Source organism: Lathyrus oleraceus, chromosome 4, assembly GCF_024323335.1.
Source record: "Lathyrus oleraceus cultivar Zhongwan6 chromosome 4, CAAS_Psat_ZW6_1.0, whole genome shotgun sequence".
Taxonomy (NCBI): domain Eukaryota; kingdom Viridiplantae; phylum Streptophyta; class Magnoliopsida; order Fabales; family Fabaceae; genus Lathyrus; species Lathyrus oleraceus.
Window position 1 is genome coordinate 442,687 of NC_066582.1, and position 22,123 is coordinate 464,809.

General features: G+C 37.2%; 1 protein-coding gene across 7 annotated transcripts; it reads left to right on the forward strand.

Annotated features, from left to right (window-relative positions):
• The first annotated feature begins 287 nt into the window (after positions 1-287).
• On the forward strand, positions 288-21,501 carry LOC127138238 (uncharacterized). Of its 7 annotated transcripts, none has more exons than XM_051064641.1 (20): positions 288-483; positions 600-751; positions 827-883; positions 948-1,018; positions 1,089-1,188; positions 1,286-1,356; positions 1,448-1,548; positions 1,631-1,731; positions 1,818-1,871; positions 1,981-2,036; positions 2,160-2,198; positions 2,292-2,436; positions 4,028-4,209; positions 4,285-4,352; positions 4,707-4,779; positions 4,850-4,911; positions 5,063-6,005; positions 6,080-6,370; positions 6,459-6,731; positions 21,483-21,501. In XM_051064641.1, the coding sequence occupies exons 2-20, from the start codon at positions 644-646 to the stop codon at positions 21,484-21,486; spliced, it is 2,799 nt and encodes a 932-aa protein (XP_050920598.1). In that variant the 5' UTR covers positions 288-483; positions 600-643; the 3' UTR covers positions 21,487-21,501. The 7 variants fall into 7 exon arrangements, with proteins under 7 accessions (XP_050920598.1, XP_050920593.1, XP_050920597.1 ...); XM_051064636.1 differs by lacking the exon at positions 21,483-21,501 and adding an exon at positions 20,002-20,029; XM_051064640.1 differs by lacking the exon at positions 21,483-21,501 and adding an exon at positions 14,944-14,962.
• The last annotated feature ends 622 nt before the right edge of the window (positions 21,502-22,123 follow it).

The window sequence follows — 22,123 nt, forward strand, 5'->3', positions numbered from 1 at the left end:
GTAAAAATCCACAATCAATACTTTAGCTAAAATAATATGATTTTTTTACTAACAAAATGCATTTTTTACATATCCATTACGTTAACTACTTTTTATAAATACCAACTTCAGTCCCCAATCAAAAATAGAAAGGAGTAGGAATGGAGTTACTATTTATAAAAAGTGATGAACATAAAAATAGAATAAAATAAAAAAATAAGTAAAGAGATGAAGTATTTTTGGTTTGTTGAAGTCTAGTAAAATAAGGAAAAAGGAAAAGAAAAGGCAAATGTGAGTGTAAGACGTGGAGGAAGAAAAAGTTAGAATACTTATGGTTGAATGGACTGCTGTGTGTAGCACTAATTTTGACAATTGGATTTATATTTTATTTGTCTGTTCTAAGTAACTGTATCAATTAATTATTTTTCAAGCGTGAGATTTAAGGGCAGATTGATGGCGGAATGGCACAGGAGAATATCCTTATCCATTGGTTGAATTGATTTAGTGAGTGCGTCCAAATCTGACTATTACTAGTACTATTTATTTATTTTGTGTCTCTTTCTTGTTTTCAGTTATAATATCTTGGTCTTCTCCCTCCTCCTTGAATTCATTGGATCCAGGTATCTAAGTACCTATGCATATGCATTGACTTGTTGCATCGAAAATGGTAGAAAACGGCGATCCTCCCCAACTTACCTGGAAACGCAAATTAAACCATCAAACAAATCTCCCATCTGAATTCATCTTGTCTATTAAAGATATCATTCATCTTGTAAGTTTTACGTTACGTTACACACTACTACTATCTTCCTTCCTTCCGATTCATTTTCATTTTCATTTTCTATAGGCTCCAATTGGTTTTCGAATATGGCGCTATGTTCGTGAAGAAAAAGCCAAAGGAAAGGTAATCTCTCAAATCAATTCTGAATTCATCATTCCCATCATCATTCTCTTTCCTTCTTTCTCAGATTGGAGTCATCGATCCTTTTGCTAAGCGTCACATAACATCTTCCCACGGTGTTCCTTTAGGTGGCGTTGGGTCAGTCTTCATTTCTCTTCTAATTATTTATCAACATACATTTCACTATCTCTTGTTTCTCTTCAAACAGTGCAGGAAGCATTGGAAGAAGTTTTAAAGGCGACTTTCAGCGTTTGCAGCTCTTCCCTCTAGCATGCCAAGACAAACCAATCTTAGCAAATCAGTTTTCTGTATAACCTTATCTATTTTTCACATCTACACATTCTCACATTCATAATTACTTTTTTTTCTTTACTTTTTTTGACATATAAAATACTTTTATCTTAGCTTTTCGTTTCACGTCCAAATGGTGAAAAACATTCCACCGTCCTATGCTCAGGGAAGCCGGATGTATTGAAGTGAGCCATTATAGATTGTCTTGTAATTTCCAGATTTAGAATTTCTATATTTCATTTTATGAAGCAAATCTTATTCGTGAACTTCATTTAGAGAAAATCCAGCATCAGGGATTAAATCATGGGATTGGAATATGAATGGAGCAAGTTCTACATATCACGCATTATACCCAAGGGCTTGGACAGTATATGAGGGTAAGCTAGACTAATTGCCACACTTCCAACTCCATTCTGCATTGCATCTCTTCCATTGATCATCTCTATTGTTCAAATGCAGAACCTGATCCAGCATTGAGAATAGTTTGTCGCCAGATTTCACCTGTTATACCCCACAACTACAAGGAGAGCAGCTTTCCTGTATCCGTTTTTACTTTTACGGTAGGCAAAGGTCACTTCATTATAATCTAGGTTATAGTTTTATACATGTGAAGGTAATGATAATCAGTCAATTTTATTTCATACAGCTGAATAATTTAGGCAAAACAACAGCAGATGTCACCTTGCTTTTCACATGGGCTGTAAGTGAAATGTTTTTTGCTGGCTGTTTATTGTTACAGTATGTTGGTTTTGAATACTTGTGCGTTTTGTTGAGGTATTGAGTGCAAACAATTTGTTGTGTACATTCAGAATTCTGTTGGAGGACAATCTGAATTTACTGGTCATCACTTCAACTCAAAGATAAAGTAAGAAAATTGTTAGTTGGTTTACCGTCTACATGAAGATGTTCCCATTTGATTGCTTTCCCCATCCCCACGTCTTGCCTGTACTTTGCTCTAACATTCAAGATACACATTATCTCATGCTAGGAGGCCTGATGGCGTGCACGGCGTGCTTCTACATCACAAGTAACTCTCTAACTTGTTGATATATTTTTAGGCAATGGATGAAAAGAAATACAATAGTTGAAATTATAAATTTATTGATATGTACATCTACAGGACTGCAAATGAGCAATCTCCGCTCACATTTGCGATTGCAGCAGAAGAGACTGAACATGTTCATATCTCAGAATGCCCTGTCTTTGTTATATCTGGTTCTTACGACGGCATCTCCGCAAAGGACATGTGGAATGAAGTTAAACAGGTTAGGGACCTGCTTTCAGATTTTATTGATCATTGTTTTTTGAAATGTCTATGTTCAATGTTATTACTATCAAGTTATTCATTCTTTATTCATGCTGTGTTGTCCCAGATAAGCTTCATTATGCTCCAAGCATTTTATAACACAAGAACTTGAATTTTCCTTTATTTTATTTTCCTTTTGTTTTGTGCGCCTGAATTTCTTCTTATCAGTTATCATGACAATGATCAATACTTGACTCTACCACTCTTTCATCTTATTTTAAGATTAAAGAATCTTACCACTTGGAGTATTTATTAATTTTACACGCCACATGTTCATAGGTAGTAATAGTATTGGTCACTGCAATTATGGATTCACATCTGAAACTTATGTCGGAATCATATTTGCTAATCAAAAGATGAGGTAACTTTAGGAACTCATTCGCTGCAATCTACACTGTGTGTGATCTCAAGTCCAGTGTCAATGTGACTGAAACATCATTTACTAGCAGATTATGTTTGTAGAAACTCAGCACTTTAAGTTAACTAGGTTTGCAAGGGTGGACATGTTGCAGATCTAACTGAAGTTTAAATACTGTCAAGAAACCGAAGTTTGTTTTAATATTACTTCCAGTTCATGGTTTAATCTCCTCCCGTGAACATTTTAAGATAGGGATGTCTGAGCTGATTAAATGAAGATCATGCAATTGCAGATAGTGATCATTTTTGTGCTTTGTTCCCCTAAGAAACACTGTCATTTGTAGTTGTTGAAATTCTTTGTCAACTAGAGATATGACCAAAGTAGTAATATAAGTTTAGACAATCCTCGCCTCTTTGGCTGGCTTTTGAGGTTGAATTAAGCTTGACACTCAAACTCTAAAAGTAGTGTTAGAATTAGTCACAGGTAAAACATGTCTTGTGTCATTAGTTACTAACAGGATTGGAATTAGCAACCGCATATTAGTTTGTATTGGTTGTAGATATATTATACATACAAGTTACAACCTTGTTCAGTCTAATTAGATACACAGAAACTCAAATTCAATATGGTATCATAGTAGCCTCTAGTAGGGGGTGGGGATAGATATAGGGGCGGGTGCATTTGGAAGATTAAGGACATCGGGAGAGGAAGATTGTAACTTACTAGAAACATTTGACTCGTTTGGAGGAGAAGGAAATAATGGACTAGTCTCAAAGAATCGGACATATGCAGAAACAATGTACCGCCTAAGATCTGGGAGTAACATCAATAGCCTTTTTGCAGACAAGAATAGCCGGGGAAAAGACACTTGAGGAATTTTGTAGCAATTTTATCTTTCCATGCAGGGAGATCATCAACGAAACATGTGCATCCAAAGAGGCATATGGTATAGAGTAAATATGTTGTTCAGGGAATAAAATGGAAAGTTATAATGGGAGAAAGAGAGTAATGAACTTTAAGGGGAAAAAAGTGTCACTAAAACAAATGATGCCATACTCCCGGATAAAAGAATAGTTCCCTCTAGATATTAATTTTATAAGGATGTAAGATTGTAAGTTTGATAATATCAAGCTTCGTGTCATCCATGCGTTTATTTCACTAAACTAAATGATGGTACTCATTTTCTTTTCAGCATGGGTCATTTGACCATCTGAATTCTACTGAAACATCGGTGCCTTCAGAACCAGGATCATCCATTGGAGCAGCTATTGCAGCAACTGTGACTATTCCACCTGATGCTCAGCGCACTGTGACATTTTCATTGGCATGGGACAGCCCTGAAGTTAAGTTCCCTGGAGGACGGGTTTATAACAGGTTGGTGGTAGAAAACATGTATAAGAAGATTTCTTGTTTAAAGACCATACAAAACTAATTAAAATTGATTATCAGGCGTTACACCAAATTTTATGGTACTAAAGGAGATGCTGCAGCGGATATTGCTCATGATGCTATTATTGGTAATCTTCTTTTTTGAAATCCATTAAATTTTGTACCTATAATGTGGAGATTGCATCTAGCATAGTTATATCAATAGATGGGCTTTAAGAGGCAGACTATATGTATTAATATTTTTATGCCAATTTTAGATGAAGTTTCCACCATTTTGACAAAACCGTGCAGAGGCATACTTATTTGTGAATAATTATATCAATAGATAGACTTTTAAGAGGCAGGCTATATTAATATTTTCCGTGTCAGTTTAAGATGAAGTTTTCACCATATTGACAAAAGTGTACAGATGCATGCTTATTTGTGATTATTGATACTATCGATAAATTACTTACTCAAACTTCTACGAATTGGTGATGTAGAACATCGTCAGTGGGAGTCCCAGATTGAAGATTGGCAAAGACCTATCCTTGAGGACAAGAGATTTCCTGAATGGTAATTATCAATTCTTTATTCACTGGCTGCTAGTGCAGTCAAAATCTAATGCTTTCAGAGTTCTGTGCAGGTACCCAACTACCCTTTTCAATGAACTTTACTTCCTGAATTCCGGGGGGTCAATTTGGACAGGTATTTTTAGCTCTTACAGTACGAATCCTATTTATCAGATAATTAGCTCAAGTTTATATTGCTTTTAAATTTCTCATAACCTCACATACATGTACATGACAGTATGTGCTACCATTGCCAATTTTTCATCATGATTTTTTCTTCTGTGCAGATGGTTCGCCTCCTGTGCAGAGTTTAGTTACCATAGGAGGAAGAAAATTTTCCCTGGATGGGTTCATATCTGATTCAGAGAATACCAACAATATATCACGTCAAAATGATACCGCTATTAACATTCTTGAAAGTTTTACCTCAGTAGTTGAGCAAATACAAACTTCATCTGCATCAAAGTCTGCATACGGAGTAAGTCTTCTCCAAGAAGGGGAAGAAAACATTGGTCAGTTTCTTTATCTTGAAGGACTTGAGTATCAAATGTGGAATACATATGATGTCCATTTTTACTCATCTTTTTCACTAGTCACGCTATTTCCAAAACTTGAACTTAGTGTTCAAAGAGACTTTGCTGCAGCAGTGCTGATGCATGATCCTGAAAAGATGCAACTTTTACATGATGGGCAAATGGTATCAAGAAAGGTTCTTGGTGCTGTTCCTCATGATATTGGAATCTGTGACCCGTGGTTTGAAGTAAATGGATATAATCTTTATAACACAGATAGGTGGAAAGACTTGAATCCAAAGTTTGTTCTTCAGGTTTACAGGGATGTGGTTGCTACCGGCGACAAGAAGTTTGCACGAGCTGTCTGGCCCTCTGTTTATATTGCAATTGCATATATGGACCAATTTGACAAGGATGGTGACGGAATGATTGAGAATGAAGGTTTCCCAGATCAAACTTATGACACATGGTCTGTAACTGGTGTAAGTGCTTATAGTGGTGGATTGTGGGTAGCGGCACTTCAGGCAACATCAGCCTTGGCACGTGAGATTGGAGATAAGGATTCTGAAGTTTATTTTTGGCACAAATTTCAAAAAGCAAAGGCTGTATATGAAAAATTATGGAATGGTTCATACTTCAATTATGATAGCAGTCGTGGAAGTTGCAATGGTGGAAGTCCAAGTTCATCCATACAAGCTGATCAATTAGCTGGCCAGTGGTATGCTTGAACCTATATTTTTGCACTTGTAAGTTGTAGCTAAGGTTCACCTTTCTGTTTCTTTTGTTTTGCAGGTATGCTAGAGCATGCGGTCTTTCACCAATTGTTGATGAACACAAGATTAAAAGTGCACTTCAGGTGGTTTTTGACAACAACGTTATGAAAGTGAAGGGCGGGAAACGTGGTGCTGTAAATGGAATGTTACCTGATGGAAAAGTTGACATGTCATCAATGCAATCACGAGAAATATGGTCCGGAGTCACATACGCCGTAGCTGCAACAATGATTCAGGAAAACATGATTGATATGGCATTTCAAACTGCTGAGGGGATATATGAAGCTGCATGGTCCACCAATGGTCTCGGGTAAAGTTACTTGAGAGCTCCATGCATCTTGTTTCTTTCTTTATATACTAATAACTAATTAAGATTCTTGTTATATCTGGAAAAACAGTTATTCTTTTCAAACTCCTGAAGCTTGGAATACGAAAGATGAATATAGATCTTTATGTTACATGCGGCCATTAGCCATATGGGCAATGCAGTGGGCATTATCAAAAGAAAAGGTGAGTCAGGACGATGAAAGTGAGAAATCTTATATAAACGAGGAAGAAATCGTGTCTAGATGCCATGCTGGTTTTTCGAAAGTAGCTCGGCTTCTAAAGTGGAAGGAGGAGAGTGGATCCAGAAGTGTATTTCAGGTTATATATGACTTAACTTGCAAGAGGTATGTATAACCTGAAATCATTCTTCTGTAGATTACAAACTGCAACTTCTGTTTCATATAGACTCACCTTGTTAATTTTTCTTACTATTATTACAATGCAACTTCTATTGTGTAACTTTCTTTATTGGAGCACCTATTTAATAAATTATATTGCTTATATTATTGGAGCACCCCTTGTACTATACTCTATTTAGTAAAAAATTTACTTTTAAAAAATGATACCAAAAATTAATAAATCAATCCAAAACATTTTGTTTAATTTTGGACTAATTGTCTCCACTAAAAATAATAATGTTTTGGGGGTAGTGTGTTAAATGCATGTCTCAATTTAGACTCAAATATAGGTTTACAATATCAAAAACATAAACTTGCACCCTTTTAGTCATGCATCCAATATACATTACCTGGCAGTTTATAATAATAAAATAATTTAAATCAATTATTAAAATTTAAAAAAAATATCATACTGCAAATTTGGACGTAGGTGTTGTAGTTTTTGGATGAATCAAGATTGATTTTAATGTATGTTTTTCTCTTTGTCATCTTACTTTATTTATTTTGTTCATTATTTTTTTTTCCTACTCTTCTACCTTATACTTCAAATTTTGTTTTAAAATCTTTTATTTATTTCTTTTCGTTTTTAAAAAACTTTATAAAATCACTTATTCAACACTTTTATTAATTGATGTTATAGTCAATTAAATACAACCTCATGTCATGTGTATTAAGGGCGGCTACACAAAAGGTGTCTACACATACAATGATGTAGGAGACTAGTAAAAGCAAAAAAAAAAAAATTAAAGAAAAATATATGAGATAGATACCTTTCTCCATACTCAATTTATATTAATTTAAGAGGTTAATATTAGACATGACAAAAAAATCCCGTTTTTAGTCGGATTCAATTGCCACCGCACCAAATTTCACGGGAAAATTTTAATTTAATTGAGACAGATTGGATGCGAGGAAATTCGATTTTCAATTATAAGGGATCGTTTTTTAATTATAGGGAATATAATAATGAGGGGTGCTAGTAACCGCCGCAAGTCCACTCCTACCCCGTTTTGACCTATTAAATTTATTTTAAGTTTAATATCATTTTTTGTCTCGTATCTTTTGGTAAGGATTTATTTTGATTCCTTAACTAAAAAAACGTCTATTTTTATCTCTTAATTATTCAAACAAAGTCACATTTATCCTTGACGTTAAAGGCGTTAGTCAAAGTCAATGGAAGATGTCAGGTGTTGCTTAGATGTATTAGTATTTGCTTATGTGGATAAATAATGCTGAGTTGGAATACTTAAAGGGACTAGTGCTTCATTTACTTCATTTGTTCTTTTTTCATGGAAACGTTTAATACTCGCTAACTCTGTGTGAAACGAAGGAAGAACTTCAAGTTCGATGTGACAAATGTAGAGGGAAATGGTGTTGGAAGCATTTGTACTGAATCACATGATGATAATGATGATGTGAGCTTTCATCATGACATTGACTTATATGTTGCATTTGATGATTCAAATGAAAATAGTGGTGATGATGGTTTATTGGGTATTAAAAATTTGTTAGGTTATTGTGATGAGACTGAGGGTATTAGCAAAAAAAAACATAAAGGGGGAATTTAGTGAGGTTGAAAGTGAGGATGATTGTGAAGAATTGGAAAGTGGGTGTGAAACAGATGGGGAAAGTGAATGTAATAGGAAGAAATACCCTATTTTCAAATTGGCAAAAAATATGTCAGACTATAAATGGGAGCTAGGGACATATTTTGCTACCAAGGTTGATTTCAAGGAAGGAGTTAATATATATGAAGTTCGGTCAGACATGAATCTGAAGTTTGCTAAAAATGACAAACAAAGGGTTAGGGTTATATGTAAGGTAGGGTGTAAGTGGAATGTCTTTTATGCCAAATTACCAAATGAAGATTCTTGGAAATTTAGGAAAGTTAAGGATGTTCATAAATGTAGCAAAACTTACAATAAGATGATGACTACAAAATGATTAATTAAGAGAATTCAGAAATCATTGAAAGGTAATCCTAAAATGAAAATCAAGGAAATCAAGGAAAATACCCAAAGGAAATAGAGTGTTGGTGTAAACAAGACTAAGGCAGTTAAGGCTAAGGTAGGGTGTGATATTTCTAATTGTATGATTAGTCTCTTTTTGATGTTGTCAAAGGGGGAGAAGTATGATGCACACATTCAGGGGGAGCTTTCCATGAACAAGAATGCATTGACTCAAGTTTTGACATCATAAAAAAATGGAGAGTATATGAGTGCATCTTTCTGTTTATATAGGTTTATATAGGTTTTTGTATGATGTCAAAACTAGGAATTAGGATTTATGTATATTGGACGGTATCATCTGAGTCTAGATGTGCATTTTAGCATTCTTGCATTAGGAAAATCGTTTGGAATAAGATTGTGCATCAAAATATTGTGTCATTCATGAAAAATTGGTTTTAGGTGAAAATTTCACATTATAGGTCGACACATGCGCGAAATAGGTCGACACATAGCTCATCTGCAAATGCATAGGTCAACATATTGTAGGAACAAGTTGAAACATACACTGTAGTATTAAAGTCTATAAGGTTTTGTTTATGTGCTGACTGAACAGGTCGACCTACAGGCAGCACATTGCCTTGATATGTCGACACATGACCTCTGACAGGTCGACAAATTGCTTAAATAGGTCGACACATGGCTCGTACAGGTCAACCTATTGAACAAAAATGTTGAAAAATCACTCTTGTTTTCATTCCTTTTGCATTCCTTTTGCTTTCTATTAGTCACATACATATAAATGCCATATACATGCATCATTATCTAGTATGGTTTCTAGAGTGTGCAAAACCTACATGAATCCAGGATTTCAAAGCATCTTATCATCTTCAATTCAATCTATGCATACACACAATAAAACTACACATCTATTGGGTGTCATCTATATTAGGATTGATAACATCCAATTATGATTGTTGTACCAAGAATATTGGGTTGATATCTTTGCGGGATTCAAATTAGAAAACCGAGGTGGGGTTTTCCTTCAAGAACTACCAGCCCAATTAGCATCATAATACCCCACTAACATGGAATTTGAATCACGAGAATACAAAATTCCATAATCACATGTGCCATTCACATACTTCATAATCCTTTTTACTTGATTGATGTGACTCACTTTGGGTTGTGCTTGATGTCTAGCACAAACTCCAACAACAAAAGTTATCTCTGGTTTGCTTGTTGTAAGGTATAGAAGACTACCAATCATGCTTCTATATAAACTATGATCAACACTGATACCCTTTTCATCTTTAGATAACTTCAAGTGAGTAGGAGTGGGAGTTCTTTTCTTACTATCATTATCCAATCCAAATTTCTTCACAATATTCTTTGCACATTTGCTTTGACAAAGAAAGATGGAGTCTTCCATCTGTTTGACTTGGAGTCCAAGAAAGTAAGTTAATTCACCTGCCAAACTCATTTCAAACTCATATTGCATTTGATTGACAAAATGTTGGACCATCTCATCTGGCATCCCTCCAAATACAATATCATCCGCATAGATTTGAGATATCATAAGTTTTCCATCCTTCTCTTTGACAAAGAGAGTCTTATCAATTCCACCCTTTCTATATCCATGGTTAATGAGAAACTCAGTCAAACTTTCATACCAATCTCTTGGAGCTTGTTTTAAACCATACAATGCCTTCTTTAATTTGAACATATGATTTGGGAAAGTAGGATCAACAAATCCTTTTGGTTGTTCAACATACACATCTACATTTAAATAGCCATTTAAAAAGGCACTTTTAACATCCATTTGGAACAACTTGAACTTTAAAAGACATGTCATTCCAAGTAACTATCTAATAGACTCCAGGCGAGCCACAAGAGCAAATGTTTCATCAAAGTCCACTCCTTCCATTTGAGTGTATCCTTGAGCAACAAGTCTGGCTTTGTTTCTGGTAACAACACCTTATTCAGACTTGTTCTTATACAACCATATAGTACCAATAACATTTGTCCCTTCAGATCTTGGTACCAAATCCTAAAACTCATTTCTTTTGAATTGACCAAGTTCATCTTGCATAACATTAATCCAAAACTCATCAGTCAAGGCCTCCTTGATATTCTTGGGTTCAAATTTAGAAACAAAACATGCATTTGACACAACTTCCCTTGATCTGGTAATTATCCATTCATTTAGATTTCCTATTATAAGCTCCTTAGGATGTTCTTTCTAAATTCTGATGGAAGGTCCTTTGTCAGTTGGCTCATTCTCTACAGGTTCAATATTAGCACTTGAGTCTGCAACATCTTCAGGAACATCATTCATAGATGTTTCAACATCATCTGTGACATCAGATTCTTTAGTTGAGTCATCAACAACAATATTTATGTATTCCATCACCACCTTGGTTCTGGAGTTGAATATTATGTATGCTCTACTATTTGTAGAATATCCCAGAAAAATTCCCTCGTCACTTTTAGGATCCATTTTTCTCCTCTGCTCATGATTTGTCAAAATATAACATCTACTTCCAAATACATGGAAATACTTCACATTTGGCTTTCTTCCTTTCAAAATTTCATAAAGTGTAGCCTATGTACCAGATCTGATAGTCACTCTATTAAGGATATAGCATGCGGTGTTCATGGCTTCAGCCTAAAAATGATATTATAGTTTCTTAGCATGAAGCATGAACCTGACACATTCTTGAATAGTCATATTCTTGCGCTCAACCACACTATTCTGCTGAGGGGTGATAGGTGAAGAGAACTCATGATCAATCCCTTCAGAAGTGCAAAATTCATCAAACTTTCTATTTTCAAATTCCTTCCCATGGTCACTTCTAATTCTAACAATACCACAATCCTTCTCTCTTTGAATCTTTTGACATAGTTCTTTAAATACTTCAAACACTTAAGACTTCTCTTTGATGAAAATCACCCAGGTGAACCTTGAGAAGTCATCAACAACAACATATGCATACATCTTTCCTCCAAAACTTTCAACCTGCATAGGTCCCATCAAGTCCATATGAAGTAGCTCCAGAACTTTTGACATGGTCAGATGTTGGAGCTTCTTATGTGACATCTTTGTTTGCTTCCCAATTTGACATTCACCACAGATTCTTCCTTCACAAATTTTTAGCTTGGGAATACCTCTGACTGCTACCTTTGACAAAACTTTCTTCATACTTTTCAGATGTAAGTGATCAAGCTTTTGATGCCATAGCTTAGCCTCATCTTCATTATACATTAAGCATGCGGAGAAACAATCTGTTTCTTGAGGAGTCCATAAATAGAAGTTATCTTTTGATTTGTCTCCCTTCATGATAACTTCATTCTTCTCATTTGTTACCATGCATTCAGATTTACTAAAGTTAACTTTGAGGCCTTGGTCACATAGTTGACTAATACTTATCAAATTAACAGTCATCCCTTTAACAAACAGTACATCATCAAGACTAGGCAGTTCAAGATAGTCCAACTTTCCAACACCCTTTATTTCTCCTTTTGATCCATCTCCAAAGGTGACATAGCTAGTGGAAATATGATTTAATATCCACCAAGAATTTCTTGACACTAGTCATGTGTCTAGAAAAGCCACTATCAAAATACCAATGCTTTATAGTAGAGGCTCTGAAGGAGGTGTGAGCTATGAGTCCAAAAGTGCCATTTCTGAGAATCCACTTTTTCTTTGCTTTAACAATAGTCTGTTTTCTTCTGGGCTGTGAAGCAGGTTTGGGACAACCATATAGTTTGTAGCAGTAGGGTTTCATGTGACCAAAGCTACCACAATGATGACATTTCCATTGTTGGGTCTTGCTTCCTGAGTAATCATCCTGATGTCTTTACTGATGTTTGAACATTTAGTTTGACATATTTTGTTCCTGTTTTCTTTTAGGATGAACAAAATTCATTGCATACCTTTTTCCTTTGTTCATCACAACTTGATTATCATAACCAAGACCTTAAACATTTCCAACATTCTTACCTGTTTGAAAAATCTCATTTAACATATCATAACTACCGTTAAGCATTCTTACAGACTTAGTCATATTGTCAAGTTTTGAATTGAGCAATACAACTTCATCCTTTAGATCAAAGATGATAGATAGATGCTCCACTTTTTCAGCCTGTAGTTGAGCAACAAATTTCTTTTGATCTTTTCCCAGTTGACACACTTCTTCACTTCTCAGGCATAACTTCTTGTAAGAATCAACAAGTTCCTTAAAAGTGAGTTCTTAATCAGAATCACAAATTCCAGTCAAGGTAGTAACCTGTTTGGCAGGTTCCACTTCAGGATCACTTTCAGAATCATATTTTGACCATGACACAAACATGCCCTTCTCCTACTTATTAAGATAAGTGGGACACTTAGCTCTTATGTGTCCAAACCCTTCACATCCACGAAATTGGATTCCTTTTCCCTGGTTAGTCTTTTCTTCAGTCTTGGGCCTTCTCTCAAAATCCTGATTTTTATTAATGTCAAATAACTTGTTATTGACATTTGATCTTGTCTTCTAGTCCATCTTCTTCATTGTAACACCCCGATAATAATAAAATAATTATTTGAATTGAGTTAATAATTTATTTATTAATTTAATTAAATAATTGGAAATTTTATTATTATTATTATTGGATTATTATTTTGGAAAATATATATAAGTTGGACTTAAGGAAATATCCCATTTGGTAAGAAAAGGTTTTACGTGAAACAGAGAACGATCGTGAAAGAAGAGGAAAAGGGCAAAGAGACAGAGCGAGGGCTGAAGGTTGAAGAAGGAAGGGCTTGAGCTTAGAGATTCGCCGGATTAACTCAGGTAAGGGGGGTTTATCGTCAATTAACGGGTATTATGGGATAATATGTCATGGGTAGTGATAAGCTGTTGATTGACCCTAATTGGGAATTGTAAATGCTGAAATTTTGTTGGATGAACCGTGTTAGAAGTTGAAATTTAGTCGGTAATTGAGTCTGTTGTAATTTCCCGATCGTATGGCTTTTTACGGAATCGGATTCGGAGGTCCGGAAGTCCTCCAATGGCGGAAAATGCGGAGAATTCTGCATTCTGCCTTGAGTTAGCGCAGGAACAGCTTCTGTCTTGCGTTAACCGGTTAACCCAGGGTGTTAACCGGTTAACACTGTGTTGGATTATGAATATGTGTTGTTTTGTCTGCGTTAACCGGTTAACCCAGGGTGTTAACCGGTTAACACTGTTGTAATTTCTGATATTTGGCTGTTTGTGCTGCGTTAACCGGTTAACCCAGGGCGTTAACCGGTTAACACTGTTAAATTTTGAGACAGAAGGCGTGTTGTGCTGCGTTAACCGGTTAACCCAGGGCGTTAACCGGTTAACGCTGTTGCAGAGTGGAAAAATGTCAATTTTAATGTTGTGTGCCTATTTGAGGGTTGGCCTATGTTGGCCTATGATGTAATAGAGATTAATTCCCGCTGTTTTGAGCAGTATAGATATTAGTGGAGTGTACTAATATTGTGGTTGTTGTTTGGCATGATATAATATGCTTTTGTGATAAATTGTGTTGATAATGTGGAATGGTATACATGATGTTGTGAATGTATGCATTTGTGAATAGACTATTCTATGGCTTAGAGTGTGAGCATGTGTCTATTCTTGATTATCGTTGATGTTGCATTGCTAGGTGATTAGCATGCGTATTGTGGCCTTCGGGTGGTAGCTAATTCCCATGGTGAGGAATTAGTGAGTAAGTCATGTTGATTGTTGTTGTTGTTGTTTGCATGCTAGGTGATTAGCGTGCATATCATGGGCCATTTGGGGGTGGTAGCTAATTCCCATGGTGAGGAATTAGTGAGTGAGTCACTATGTCTCAAATGAGTGGGACTAGTGAGCTTGGTAGCCGTGCCTGGATTTGGACGGTGAGGTTGAACTATATGTTCACAACATAGTCGGTACCGCATGCATAAGAGTCTCATGGCACAATGAATGTATGGCATATGATATGAATGGATGCATTCCAGTATCATATGTGTGTTGTGTGTTGTGTTGTTAATGTTGAAGGTGATTGAGATTTTTACTGTTGAATATGATGGTTGGATGGATATTGCCGTTGCTGAGTGCGTAGTTGATTAGGGTGAATTAATGTGTTATTTACTTAGCATTACATGTTGTTCTATAATGCTTATTATATTGATTGAAGAACTCACCCTTACAACTATTTTTCAGGTAACGAGCAGTGAGTCGAGTAGAAGCTAGTGCTATGGAGTCTAGTGTCGTCCTTAGTGGGTCATGCTCTGGTAGATGTAACATCGGGAGGGGATGTTTGACTATGTTTTAATTTAGTTGTTGATCAACTTTACATGTAATGTAGTACATGCTTTGAATTGTTGATGTTTTGTATCCGCTGCGTATTATGCAACTGTTTTATTTGATAAATAAATGAGCATGACAGGATGTTTTGATAAATGTTGTGAAATGATTGTGTGACACCCTTCGGGGCATAATTACTCTGATTAACATGTTATTAATTTAATTAAATAATTTGGGGTATTTAGAAGGGTGTTACATTAGTGGTATCAGAGCATAGTCGGTCGTGTTGAGTCGTAGTTATTCTGTTCCCCTGTACGGGATAGGTGTTGTGTAACCCTATCAGTACTTATTTGTTTTAGTTGTTGGGTTTTCAGAATAGAGATGGCTGGAAGAGGTAGAGATGATGCTGCGATTGCTGAGGCTCTGGGTATGCTAGCTGGAGTACTTGGAGGAAATCCGAATGTTGTGGGGATGGGAGCTGCTCGTCAGTTGAGTGAGTTCCAGAAGAACAATCCTCCGATGTTCAAAGGAGCATACGACCCAGATGGTGCTCAGAAGTGGTTGAAAGAGATAGAGAGGATCTTCAGAGTAACTGAGTGTGCTGATAACCAGAAGGTCAGGTTCGGTACACATATGCTGTCAGAAGAAGCTGATGATTGGTGGGTTGCTACCCGCACTGAGTTGGAAACTGCTGGAAATGCTGAGATTACTTGGGCTGTGTTCAGGGAAAGATTCCTGAGGAAGTACTTTCCAGAGGATGTCAGAGGGAAGAAAGAGATAGAATTCTTGGAATTGAAGCAGGGTAACAGGTCTGTTACTGAGTATGCTGCGAAGTTCACAGAGCTGTCAAAGTACTATACTCCTTATAGTGAGGCTGCTGGAGAATTTTCGAAGTGTGTGAAGTTTGAGAACGGGTTGCGTCCCGAGATCAAGCAGGCAATTGGATATCAGCGAATCAGGGTGTTTTCTGATTTGGTTGACTGTTGCAGGATTTTTGAACAGGATTCCAAAGCCAGAGCAGAGAGCTATCAGCAGAGGGTTGATAGGAAGGGTAAGAATCAGGTTGATCGTGGGAAACCGTATGTAGCTGGCAAAGGTTTTCAGAGGCAGAGTGGAATGAAGAGGTCTAGTGGAGGAGATTCTAGTGCTCCTGCTAAGTGTTACAGATGTGGTCAGGCTGGACATCGTATCCATGAGTGTACCAGTAATGAGAAGAAGTGTTTCAAATGTGGAAAAGGTGGTCATTTGGCTGCAGATTGCCGGTTGAAGACTGTGACTTGCTTCAACTGTGGAGAGGTGGGTCATATCAGTCCACAGTGTCCTAAGCCAAAGAAAGAGAATCAGTCAGGAGGCAAGGTCTTTGCTTTATCGGGTTCTGAGACTTCTGCAGATGATCGTTTGATCCGAGGTACGTGTTATATTAATGGCTTTCCTCTTGTAGCTATTATTGACACAGGTGCGACTCATTCTTTTATATCTTTGGATTGTGCTGTGAAACTTGAGTTAGAAATATCTGAGATGTTCGGTAGTATGGTGATTTATACTCCTGCGAAGGGTTCAGTGACTACTACTTCGGTTTGTTTAAATTGTCCTTTGAGTATTTTTGGTAGAGACTTTGGGATAGACCTCGTGTGTCTTCCACTAGTGCAGATTGATGTTATCTTGGGTATGAACTGGTTGGTGTTTAACCGGGTCTCCATCAATTGTTTTGATAAGACTGTGATATTCCCTGAGATTGAGGAAGGAAAGAGTTTGTTTCTATCAGCAAGGCAAGTGAATGAGGAAGTAGCTGATGGGGCAGAGTTGTTTATGCTGTTAGCGACTTTGGAGGCTAAAGATAAACTGGTGATTGGCGATCTCGCTGTGGTGTGTGATTTTCCTGATGTGTTTCCGGAAGAAGTGAATGAATTACCGCCAGAGCGTGAAGTTGAGTTCTCGATTGATTTAGTACCTGGTACTAGACCGATATCGATGGCTCCGTACCGTATGTCTGCTATTGAGTTAGCTGAATTGAAGAGTCAGTTGGAAGATTTGTTGGATAAGAAATTCATTCGTCCGAGTGTGTCACCGTGGGGTGCACCAGTGTTGTTGGTTAAGAAGAAAGAAGGTACTATGAGGTTGTGTGTGGACTACAGGCAACTGAATAAAGTGACGATCAAGAATCGGTATCCTTTGCCGAGGATCGATGATTTGATGGATCAATTGGTCGGTGCTAGTGTGTTCAGCAAAATAGATTTGAGATCTGGGTATCATCAGATACGTGTGAAAACTGAAGATATTCAGAAGACTGCTTTCAGAACAAGGTATGGACATTATGAGTATTCTGTAATGCCTTTTGGTGTGACTAATGCGCCTGGAGTATTTATGGAGTATATGAATAGGATTTTCCATCCGTACCTAGACAAGTTTGTCGTGGTGTTTATTGATGACATTTTGGTGTATTCGAAATCTGAAGAAGAGCATGCTGAGCATTTGAGAGTGGTTTTAGAAGTTCTCCGAGAAAAGAAGTTATTTGCTAAACTCTTTAAATGTGAATTTTGGTTAGAAGAAGTTAGTTTTCTTGGTCATGTGATTTCAAGAGGTGGTGTTGCTGTTGATCCTTCTAAGATAGAAGCGGTGTCTAAGTGGGAAGCTCCGAAGTCAGTTTCTGAGATAAGAAGTTTTCTTGGACTTGCAGGTTACTATAGGAAGTTTATTGAGGGATTCTCTAAGTTGGCGTTACCGTTGACAATGTTGACCAGAAAGGGCCAAGCGTTTGTTTGGGACTCAAAATGTGAAGAAGGTTTCCAAGAGTTAAAGAGAAGGTTGACTACTGCTCCTATTCTGATATTACCGAGTTCGTCGGAACCATTTGAGGTTTACTGTGATGCTTCATTGTTGGGTTTAGGTGGTGTGTTGATGCAGAATAAGCAGGTTATAGCTTATGCTTCGAGACAACTAAGGGTTCATGAGAGGAACTATCCGACGCATGATTTGGAGTTGGCAGCTGTGGTATTTGTTCTGAAGTTATGGAGGCATTATTTGTACGGGTCAAGATTTGAGGTTTTCAGTGACCATAAGAGTTTAAAGTATTTATTTGATCAGAAAGAGTTGAATATGAGACAAAGGAGATGGTTGGAATTTCTGAAGGATTATGATTTTGGTTTGAATTACCATCCGGGTAAAGCAAACGTTGTGGCTGACGCATTGAGTCGGAAATCATTGCATATGTCTATGTTAATGGTTAAGGAATTGGATTTAGTTGAGCAGTTTAGAGACTTGAGTTTGGTGTGTGAGAGTACTCACAACAGTGTTAAATTGGGAATGTTGAAGTTAACAAGTGGTATTCTGGACGAGATCAGAGAGGGTCAGAAATCCGATATGCTTTTGGTTGATAAGTTGACGTTAGTGAATCAAGGTCAAGGTGGTGAATTCAGAGTTGATGAGAATGGTATTTTGAAATTTGGTAGTCGGGTGTGTATTCCGGATGTTACTGAACTTAAGAAGAGTATTCTGGAAGAAGGACATCGTAGTGGCTTAAGTATTCATCCTGGAGCTACGAAGATGTATCATGATTTGAAGAAGTTATTTTGGTGGCCGGGAATGAAAAGAGAAATTGCGAGTTTTGTTTATTCTTGTTTGACTTGTCAGAAGTCAAAGATTGAGCATCAGAAGCCGTCTGGACTAATGCAACCGTTGGCTATTCCAGAGTGGAAGTGGGATAGTATCAGTATGGATTTCGTTTCTGGTTTACCGAGAACAGTTAAGAATTTTGAGGCTATTTGGGTGATTGTTGACAGATTGACGAAATCGGCTCATTTCATTCCGATCAGAATGGATTATCCGTTAGAGAGATTGGCCGAGTTGTATATTGAGAAGATTGTAAGTTTGCATGGTATTCCGTCGAGTATTGTTTCGGACAGAGATCCTAGATTTACATCGAAATTTTGGGAAGGTTTGCAGAAGGCTTTGGGAACTAAGCTGAGATTGAGTTCTGCATATCATCCGCAGACTGATGGTCAGACTGAGAGGACGATTCAGTCATTAGAGGATCTTTTGAGAGCTTGTGTTTTGGAAAAGGGAGGTGCTTGGGATTGTTATTTACCTTTGATTGAGTTTACCTACAACAATAGTTTTCATTCGAGCATTGGTATGGCACCGTTTGAAGCCTTGTATGGTAGGAGATGTCGGACACCTTTATGTTGGTATGAGTCCGGTGAGAGTGCTGTGGTTGGACCGGAGATTGTTCAACAAACTACGGAAAGGATTAAGATGATTCAGGAGAAGATGAGAATTGCTCAGAGTCGTCAGAAGAGTTATCATGATAAGAGGAGGAAGTCACTTGAGTTCCAAGAGGGAGATCATGTGTTTCTTCGTGTTACTCCGATAACTGGTGTTGGTCGAGCCTTGAAGTCGAAGAAGTTGACACCTCGATTTATTGGTCCTTATCAGATTTTGGAGAGGATAGGGGAAGTAGCCTATCGTATCGCTTTACCGCCGTCGCTTGCGAATTTGCATGACGTTTTTCATGTGTCTCAGTTGAGGGGGTACATTCATGATCCGTCGCATGTAGTCCAAGTAGATGATGTACAGGTGAGGGATAACCTGACTGTTGAAACATCACCTATGAGGATTGAGGATCGAGAGTTGAAGCAGTTGCGGGGTAAAGAGATTGCCTTGGTGAAGGTAGCTTGGGGAGGACCAGCAGGTGGCAATGTGACTTGGGAACTGGAGAGTAAGATGAAGGAGTCTTACCCAGAGTTGTTCGCTTGAGGTATGTTTTCGAGGACGAAAACTCTTTTAGTAGGGGAGAGTTGTAACACCCCGATAATAATAAAATAATTATTTGAATTGAGTTAATAATTTATTTATTAATTTAATTAAATAATTGGAAATTTTATTATTATTATTATTGGATTATTATTTTGGAAAATATATATAAGTTGGACTTAAGGAAATATCCCATTTGGTAAGAAAAGGTTTTACGTGAAACAGAGAACGATCGTGAAAGAAGAGGAAAAGGGCAAAGAGACAGAGCGAGGGCTGAAGGTTGAAGAAGGAAGGGCTTGAGCTTAGAGATTCGCCGGATTAACTCAGGTAAGGGGGGTTTATCGTCAATTAACGGGTATTATGGGATAATATGTCATGGGTAGTGATAAGCTGTTGATTGACCCTAATTGGGAATTGTAAATGCTGAAATTTTGTTGGATGAACCGTGTTAGAAGTTGAAATTTAGTCGGTAATTGAGTCTGTTGTAATTTCCCGATCGTATGGCTTTTTACGGAATCGGATTCGGAGGTCCGGAAGTCCTCCAATGGCGGAAAATGCGGAGAATTCTGCATTCTGCCTTGAGTTAGCGCAGGAACAGCTTCTGTCTTGCGTTAACCGGTTAACCCAGGGTGTTAACCGGTTAACACTGTGTTGGATTATGAATATGTGCTGTTTTGTCTGCGTTAACCGGTTAACCCAGGGTGTTAACCGGTTAACACTGTTGTAATTTCTGATATTTGGCTGTTTGTGCTGCGTTAACCGGTTAACCCAGGGCGTTAACCGGTTAACACTGTTAAATTTTGAGACAGAAGGCGTGTTGTGCTGCGTTAACCGGTTAACCCAGGGCGTTAACCGGTTAACGCTGTTGCAGAGTGGAAAAATGTCAATTTTAATGTTGTGTGCCTATTTGAGGGTTGGCCTATGTTGGCCTATGATGTAATAGAGATTAATTCCCGCTGTTTTGAGCAGTATAGATATTAGTGGAGTGTACTAATATTGTGGTTGTTGTTTGGCATGATATAATATGCTTTTGTGATAAATTGTGTTGATAATGTGGAATGGTATACATGATGTTGTGAATGTATGCATTTGTGAATAGACTATTCTATGGCTTAGAGTGTGAGCATGTGTCTATTCTTGATTATCGTTGATGTTGCATTGCTAGGTGATTAGCATGCGTATTGTGGCCTTCGGGTGGTAGCTAATTCCCATGGTGAGGAATTAGTGAGTAAGTCATGTTGATTGTTGTTGTTGTTGTTTGCATGCTAGGTGATTAGCGTGCATATCATGGCCCATTTGGGGTGGTAGCTAATTCCCATGGTGAGGAATTAGTGAGTGAGTCACTATGTCTCAAATGAGTGGGACTAGTGAGCTTGGTAGCCGTGCCTGGATTTGGACGGTGAGGTTGAACTATATGTTCACAACATAGTCGGTACCGCATGCATAAGAGTCTCATGGCACAATGAATGTATGGCATATGATATGAATGGATGCATTCCAGTATCATATGTGTGTTGTGTGTTGTGTTGTTAATGTTGAAGGTGATTGAGATTTTTACTGTTGAATATGATGGTTGGATGGATATTGCCGTTGCTGAGTGCGTAGTTGATTAGGGTGAATTAATGTGTTATTTACTTAGCATTACATGTTGTTCTATAATGCTTATTATATTGATTGAAGAACTCACCCTTACAACTATTTTTCAGGTAACGAGCAGTGAGTCGAGTAGAAGCTAGTGCTATGGAGTCTAGTGTCGTCCTTAGTGGGTCATGCTCTGGTAGATGTAACATCGGGAGGGGATGTTTGACTATGTTTTAATTTAGTTGTTGATCAACTTTACATGTAATGTAGTACATGCTTTGAATTGTTGATGTTTTGTATCCGCTGCGTATTATGCAACTGTTTTATTTGATAAATAAATGAGCATGACAGGATGTTTTGATAAATGTTGTGAAATGATTGTGTGACACCCTTCGGGGCATAATTACTCTGATTAACATGTTATTAATTTAATTAAATAATTTGGGGTATTTAGAAGGGTGTTACATTCATCACTTTGTTGAATTGTATTCCAAGTAATACAATATCATTAGATATCCATTCATTTGTATCCAGGTCACATTCATCTTCTAAGTCTTCAACATTAGAAACAAAGGCTATGTTTTTCTTCTTTTCAGATTTTTCATTGATCCCTAATTCAAAGGTATGAAAAGATTACATAAGTTCATCAACTTTCATGTTGTTTATATCTTGGGCTTCTTCAATGCAAGTTACCTTCATGTCAAATCTCTTTTGAAGAGATCTGAGAATTTTTCTGACCAACTTAGCTTCTGACATATTTCCCCCC

Excerpts from the sequence above, each read along its gene's own strand:
- LOC127138238 (XM_051064636.1), top strand. The coding sequence starts at position 644 with ATGGTAGAAAACGGCGATCCTCCCCAACTTACCTGGAAACGCAAATTA. Across the intron at positions 1,357-1,447 it reads GGGAAGCCGGATGTATTGAA|AGAAAATCCAGCATCAGGGA; the intron begins GTGAGCCATTAT and ends AACTTCATTTAG. Across the intron at positions 1,872-1,980 it reads CCTTGCTTTTCACATGGGCT|AATTCTGTTGGAGGACAATC; the intron begins GTAAGTGAAATG and ends GTGTACATTCAG.